We start from the raw sequence: 8,365 nt of genomic DNA on the forward strand, positions 1-8,365 counted from the left end.
GTGATTTGGACGTATAATTCCAGTGATTTTGCAGTATAATTCCAGTGATTTTGCAGTATAATTCCAGTGAATTTGCCAGTTAATTCCAGTGATTTGGACGTATAATTCCAGTGATTTGAACGTATAATTACAGTGATATTGCAGTATAATTCCAGTGATTTCGCCATTTAATTAAAGTGATTTGGACGTATAATTCCAGTGATTTGGATGTATAATTCCAGTGATTTGGACGTATAATTCCAGTGGTAATTGTTTGTGTCGCTTGGCTTAGTCATACAGCTACCTCATTGCGCCTTTTCGACATCTTTGCATGAGGTGCTGTTTGGGGCCTAGTTTTTGAAAAGTACCATCCTGTGTGACACTGCCGTATGAGTCCAGGGGTACTGCTGTATTAGTCCTGGGGTACTGCCGTATAAGTCCTCCAATTGCAGAATTTTTAAAAAATTACAGGGGCGTGCTGGAGATGCTGTCAGTGGACCGAACAATTGCGGTCCACTCTCGACATTCAGCCACTGCGTGACACTACTAGATGGGCCAGGTGGTTGTGTTGCTTAGCTTAGTCATACAGCAACCTCGGTGCACCTTTTTTTTCTTCTTTGCATCATGTGCTGTTTGGGGACTATTTTTTTAAAGTGCCATCCTGTCTGACACTTCCGTATATGTCCAGTGGTACTGCCATTTAATTCCAGTGATTTGGATGTTTAATTTCAGTGATTTTGAAGTATTATTACAGTGATTTTTGCAGTATAATTCCAGTGATTTTTCTATTTAATTCCAGTGATTTGGCCATATAATTCCAGTGATTTGGCCTTATAATTCCAGTGATTTTGCAGTATTATTACAGTGATTTTGCAGTATAATTCCAGTGATTTTGCCATTTAATTCCAATGATTTGGACGTATAATTCCAGTGATTTGGACATATAGGCCCTCATTCCGAGTTGTTCGCTCGGTATTTTTCATCGCAGTGAAAATCCGCTTAGTACGCATGCGCAATGTTCGCACTGCGACTGCGCCAAGTAACTTTACTATGAAGAAAGTATTTTTACTCACGGCTTTTTCTTCGCTCAGGCGATCGTAATGTGATTGACAGGAAATGGGTGTTACTGGGCGGAAACACGGCGTTTCAGGGGCGTGTGGCTGAAAACGCTACCGTTTCCGGAAAAACGCAGGAGTGGCCGGAGAAACGGTGGGAGTGCCTGGGCGAACGCTGGGTGTGTTTGTGACGTCAACCAGGAACGACAAGCACTTAACTGATCGCACAGGCAGAGTAAGTCTGGAGCTACTCTGAAACTGCTAAGTAGTTAGTAATCGCAATATTGCGAATACATCGGTCGCAATTTTAAGAAGCTAAGATTCACTCCCAGTAGGCGGCGGCTTAGCGTGTGTAACTCTGCTAAATTCGCCTTGCGACCGATCAACTCGGAATGAGGGCCATAATTCCAGTGATTTGGACGTATAATTACAGTGAGTTTGCCTTATAATTCCAGTGATTTGGACGTATAATTCCAGTGATTTTGCCTTATAATTCCAGTGATTTGGACGTATAATTCCAGTGATTTTGCCATTTAATTCCAGTGATTTGGACGTATAATTCCAGTGGGGCCTAGTTTTTGAAAAGTGCCATCACTGCAGTGCCACTCCTAGATGGGCCAGGTGTTTGTGCCGCACACTTGTGTCGCTTAGCTTGGTCATACAGCCACCTTGGTGCAACTTTTTGGCCTAAAAACGATATTGTGAGGTGTTCAGAATAGTGTCACTTACAACTCTCTCCAGCCTCCTATCTCTGCTCTAGTCGGAAAGCTCAATCGGTAGCTCATAAAACTTGATACTCTCCCAGCAATGCATACTGCCCTCCTCGCATTCTGGCAGCCTGGTTCTGCTACTGTGTGAGAGGGAAAGCTAGCAATGTCGGTGTGCTCTGGCTGGGGGGCCCCCTAACAAAGGGGGGCACGGGGTACAGTATTCCCTGCAACCCCCCCCCCCCTTAATCTAGTTATGGTGCTGAAAATCATTCACTGTATGAAAGCATGTGGAGAGATGACACATGAGCACAAAAGGGGCAAGTTATGATTTATTTATTTTTATTGGTTCCCTGGATGAGTGTGTAGGGCTAGGGCCCCCAGTGCATTGCTTCCCTAGGGCCTACCATGCTGTTAAGAAGGCCAGAGGACACCTGACCCATTTTGTATATTGTGTGATTAGTCGAGGATCTTGGCTGGCTCTGCAGTCTCTGACATTCATTGCACTTAGAAGATAATTAAATAAATAAACCTAAAACGCTGTCAAACATTTGCCATAAACATTTCCTCTCCATCTACAAAACAGGAAGTCATCTTAGTGTTAACCTTTGACCTTCAGCTATCATATTTCAAGGAGCAATAACTCTTTAAATAAAGAGAGTTGTTTACTTATCTTTCACTTATGCATTAACCCCATGTCAGACAAAACTACTGTGCACATGATTGATGAAATATGTTAATATATCTGCAACTGAATTAAGCAATGTGTTTGTATTCATTTGTTGTATTACAATTACTACTATTCTTCGTATAGTATAGTATAGTATAGTATAGTATAGTATAGTATAGTATAATAAAGCACTTATACAGTACATGCATGCTATATAGAGCTGCACATCAAAGGGATTGTTCATTATTGTTAAGTCCCACCCTTAATGCGTATGCCCCCTAGGTGCCGATATCAGAGCTCCGACCCTTTACATAAGGCAGTGTCACTGTGGCTAGTGTCGAACCGAGGCATGAAGGGCCCACCAGGGGAAGACAGTGGTAGGGGCCCATGCATAATGGATGTGGCCAGCCACCACAGAGGCTTGGCCAACCACTGAAGAGGGCATAGCCTGCATACAGCATGGCTACTACAGTGCATGTTCTGTTCAGCCATGTTCCTACACTACAAGGTAACTGACCCTGTAATAGAGTAATAACGTATAATTCAAGTGTACTGTCTGAAAGATGAGTGGGTTCGGGTTTTACTCGGATTCACTCGGTTCTCAAAACGGCTTCTTATTGGCTATCCAAAACACGAGACATCCGTGAGCCAATAAGATGCTGTTTTGAGAACCGAGTAAATCCGAGTAAAACCGAGTAGAACCCGAACCCGCTCATCTCTATCTGAAACCCGACATAGAAGAGGAGACTGGGCCCTCGGCCAGAGGAGTATACCACAGATTTCCCCTGTATTCCTGTGGGCCAGTCTGACCCTTACTGTAGCACTTATTCTATTAGAGTGACAATGAGGCTCACTGATAACCTAGTTATCAATAAACACTTCCAATAGAGCTATGTAAAAGACATATGCAAAACCATTAAGTGAAATAGAAAATAAAACAGCACTGCTTTAAAACAGCTTACAATCTTAAAGGTGTGGGTAAACTTTATACAAGTGTTAATTTAAAGGGTCTATCCATTTCGGGGCGATGCGCACAAATTAATGCACTCCTATGACGCACATATGGTAGCCCTTAAATCGCATATTTTATTACGCCAACCGATGAGGCTACAAACTAAAATAGTCTATTTTGGGAGCTATTGCTATATGGGTGCTATATACAGCCTGTCTCTTGAGACTGTATTGAACACTCTATCATGCATGTTACCAGGGCCGGTTTTAGACTAGAGCCCAGGGTGAAAAGTCCCCCTTTAAATAAAATCTATATTGTTTTCTGTGTGCAGTAAATAAGAATACATCCTATCTACATGGTGGTTTCTCTGCAGCCGGGAACCTCTGAAAAAATTGATCCTCCCTGAGCAAACGGCGTCATGCAGTATTCCTATTGTTTGTGTTGGAATACTGTACAACTAATATCATCACGCAACAGAGGTTCAACCACATCCTTGCCCACTGTGTTACCTCCTGACCCATGTACCTGCCACTCTCCGGCCCACTGTGCCTCACTGGCCTTCTATCCCCTATGTCTCTTCAGCGTCCGACCAATTGACTATACTGTCCCATGTCAACCCCCAGCCTCCAGACCCATGTCACATCATAGCTAAGTCCAAACTTCTTTATAAGAACTCTCTGATGAATATCTGCATTACATTAGACTCGATACCCTTAGGATAAGTAGAGCCAAAGTGGTCTGGCTGCATCCACTCATAACAGGTCTTCAGAAACAAGGAACATAAGATATAATGTTTGTATCTACTTAACAGTAAAATTATTTTATTTGTAAATTATGCCATTTGTACTGTACATATACTGTATCCTTTTGCAAAGATATAGATTTTTTTGGTGTAAGATGCAGTTTGTGATATTGCACCTACTGTAGATGCATGATGGGTTCCTGTAAGGGTTGCATCTCCTGTGCTTGTCTTTTGTAAGGCACACATTTCCCAAACCCGGATCCAAAATACTAATTCAGCTAGTTTTGGCTGTCTCTTGACTGTATTCTGCTTGATTAGGATGTATTTTCCTTGATTTGTAAGGATACCTTCCCATTGGCTGTAAGGATGGCTTCTCCTTGGCAGAAAGGATGTGTTTTCCTTGATTTGTAAGGATACCTTCCCATTGGCTGTAAGGATGGCTTCTCTTTGGCTGTTTGTATGGTTTTCCATTGGCTGTAAAGTTGACTCTCACTTCACTGTGGGGGATAGCTTCCCATTGGCTTTAAGCATGCCATCTCCTTGGCAGTAAGTATGACTTCCCATTGACTGTAAGGATGCCCTCACCTTGGCTGAAAAGATGGCTACTTTTATGATATAAGAATGGTTTAACCATGGCTGTAAGGTTGGATTCCCCTTGGCCGTTTATTTTCTGCGCCCCACTGCTCTGCTCCCCCTACCCCGTTTTTTGCCTGATGTAAATGATTACAATATTCTCTGTAGGGCTATGCATTATATGTTGGCGCTATATAAATAAAGAATAGTAATGATGACAATAATAGAAATTATAATAATTTATTAATGTCTCCTTTCATAGGCAGAGATTTTCCTGCTATGGCCTCCATGACACAGACTTCGCTGGTTCTGTTTGTCTACATCCTGGCATTTGTAACCGGAGTCCCATCCAACCTCCTGGCACTTCATACAATCGTGGTCAAGGTCCACCAGAAGCCATCTCCCGTGGGGATTTTCCTCCTCAACCTCACCATCTCTGACCTGCTACTCCTCTTCTTCCTACCTTTCAAAATGGTGGAAGCTGCTTCAGACATGACCTGGCCTATGCCCCATTTCCTCTGCCCTATTGTGGTAGTTGTGTACTTCTGCAGTATATACATCAGTTCACTCTTCTTGACGGCAATCAGCATTGAGCGCTATATGGGGGTTGCTCACCCAATCAAATACAGAGCTAGCAAGAAAATAGCCTATGCCATATGGGTCTCTGTGTTCATTTGGGTGTTCAGTGCCCTCCAAGGCAGTGTCTCTGTCTTTGTCCTTACGCTACTGCCCAGTAATGTAAGTCACCAGGACAGATGCTATCAGAGTTTCTCCAAGGAACAGTCGAGGATTTTAATGCCATTCAGACTAGAGGGCAGCATTGTACTGTTCTGCATCCCGTTTATTATAACGGCCTTTTGCTACGTCAGCTTTGTCAGACTGCTGATGGCGATGCCCAATATTCGACGGAAGAGAAAGCACAGAGCTGTGTGTTTGGCAGTGGCCACTCTTTTCAATTTCACCCTCTGTTTTTTACCATACAATGTATCCCACATCGTTGGATTCATAACCGACAGGAGCCCACGCTGGAGAGTCTATGCTCTATTGCTGAGCACGCTCAATGCTAGCATTGATCCCATAGTATTCTATTACTCCTCTACTGCTGTACAGAGAGCCTTTATAAAATGCCTGCAAGATGTGAAAAAGAAACTTAATATAGTGAACTCTACCAAGACTCAAATGGAGATGAGCCAGTTCAGTGATACACAGACAGCATACGAAAGGGAGGGAGCTTCTAACCCATCCTGTAACTCACTCCTAATGTCTAACTAGCATATAATGTTACAAGGACTGTCATCCATTCATATAGCATAGAGGCATAGGGGGAGAGATATCAAAGCTTGGGGAGAGAGAGACCGTGGAGAGAAAACGAAAGTATCAACCAATCAACTCCTAAGTGTCATTTGGCAAACACAGCCTATACAATGATTGGTTGGTACTTTATCTCTCTCCAAGTTTTGTTTATTCTCCCCCAGAGAGTTTGATGACATTAAAGGGCTGCTAAACTGATTTGTGTTTCATTGGCTGCTGTGTGGCAGCTCTCTAGGCTGCAGAGTGTCATTGAAAGCAGTCTGCAAGCCAATTCCAGGTTAAACGGGGTGGTACTGTGCCTTGGGAGGTGGCACTGCTCACCCAACCCTAGTTCCGATCCTGTTCTTCAGAGTTCACTTTCTATTTCCTGATGCACTTTAAAAAGCATAATAATATTGTCACACTCCATTGCAGACCCACATTGAAGGATGTGCCCTATTGTATGTGATACAGGTCAAAAAGCAACCAACTATGCAGTGTATTTCTGTCACATCAGCCAAGATGTCAGTCATCCCCTGCCTGCTCTGCTGCAAAAACACAGCACTTCTAACCGGGTGTAGTATGAGTGGCCGGCAGCTAGGATCCCGGGGGCCAGCACACACATGCGCCAGGATCCCGACCGCCGGCATACCGACAGCTGGGCGAGCGGTAATAAGACCCTTGCGGGCTTGCTGCGTTCGCCACGCTGCGGGCATGGTGGCGCGCATACTATTTATTCTCCCTCCAGAGGAGTCGTGGACCCCCAAGAGAGAGAATATGTGTTGGCGTGGCTGGCGGTCGGGTTCCTGGTCGCCAGGATCCCGGCCGGTGGCATACTGAAGACCACCCCTTCTAACATGGTACCCTGCGGCAGAGGAGTGTAAGAATGCATGCTAGCTTATTGCGGTATAAAGAAACACTCTAGTTATTCCTGGTGTATGTTTCAGCACAGGAGAATGCAGCCACTTATATACACTCTTTAAACAGTAGCTTCACTTGCTCATTAATGTGACCATGTAATAATGTTGACAGTGTTGGATATATATATATATATATATATATATATATCTGTTCCGTCTTGAACTATAGTCTGCCATCAGTAACAGAGAAACCCCATCGGGCCAATTGTTCCTCTGAATGCTGGAACTATAGTATGTACCGGGGTGTAGCCAGAACTTTGTGGGCCCCATAGCAACATATTGAAGGGGCCCCTGTCCCAATGCCTCTAGAGAGACTCCTCTCCACAGCAGTTGATAATTTTATGCCCCATAATAGTGCCCTAGTTCATTTTCTGAACCATAGTAGTGCCCTAGTTAACATTATTTATGTTACAATATAGGGCTGCCAGAACACATTATGCAAGAAAGTACCCTCAATTAACATTATAACATACACTGTTCCAAGTTCATATTATGCCACAATACAGTGCCTCCAATTCATATTATGTAACATTATAATGTCCTCCAGTTCATTTTATACCACATTATAATGAGCAGGTCCAGGGTATACCAAGATATATTGCAGACCCCAAGGTAAAAGTTTGTAAGGGCACCTATGCACCACCCAATGGTAAAACATGTATATAACTTTGGCTAGGAAGGTGGGCCCCTTTCAGCTCTGGGCCCCATAGCAGCTGCACTCCCTGCACCTATGGTAGCTACGCCCTTGGTATGTACTAAGCATTTACAGTAGGAGGCCACTGTAGAACCAGCTGACAGGTGCTCTAGAATATTATGTAGGCACTAGTCCAGTGATTCTGCTTTGTCCAGCTTGCTTCATTGTTCTGATAAACTTCCTAACTATTGATATACACAGTTAACCAATAAGACTTGTCTCTAACTGAAAATTCTTATCTAAAAATAAAGTTACACACATCAAAAAAGGAGATTAATGTAGGTCAAATTTTTGACATCATCCAATAAAATCTTTCTTGCATTTTTCTTGAATCATTAAATTACTTAAAGTGTGTGTGTGTGTGTGTGTGTGGGGGGGGGGGGGGGGGGGGGCATAAAGAACAGACAAAATACAGCAAGGACATACAGTACAAGCAAATCATTCATTGGTGTTCGGTTCTACTGAGAAGTATGCTCATTCGGGCTGTGTCATTTCCCGAAGGGGACCGTTTGGCCTATAATTGAATAAAGGAGAGTGCACCCATCTAAAGCACCTAACAAATAAATTACAACCTTCCCTAAATACAAAAAGACTTTCATACAATTTACAGTCTCTCAAGTTGCAATGTTTACAATTGGACGTACAATTCCCATTAGTACTAATTCCATTATACAGAACAAAATTATGATCCCTTACAAGAGGCACCATCTTGTTGTCCTACAGTATGAACCCATGGATAAAAACTGAGACAAATTTGCAGAAACAGGATCATGACATTATCAC

General features: G+C 43.1%; 1 protein-coding gene across 1 annotated transcript; it reads left to right on the plus strand.

Moving 5' to 3' along the window:
• The first annotated feature begins 4,957 nt into the window (after positions 1-4,957).
• LOC134966972 (free fatty acid receptor 2-like) lies at positions 4,958-6,036 on the plus strand. The gene has a single exon (XM_063943981.1). It carries the CDS (start codon positions 4,958-4,960, stop codon positions 5,948-5,950), a length of 993 nt encoding a protein of 330 aa, XP_063800051.1. The 3' UTR covers positions 5,951-6,036.
• Positions 6,037-8,365: the final 2,329 nt, after the last annotated feature.

This window comes from Pseudophryne corroboree, chromosome 10 (assembly GCF_028390025.1).
Source record: "Pseudophryne corroboree isolate aPseCor3 chromosome 10, aPseCor3.hap2, whole genome shotgun sequence".
Classification (NCBI taxonomy): Eukaryota; Metazoa; Chordata; class Amphibia; order Anura; family Myobatrachidae; genus Pseudophryne; species Pseudophryne corroboree.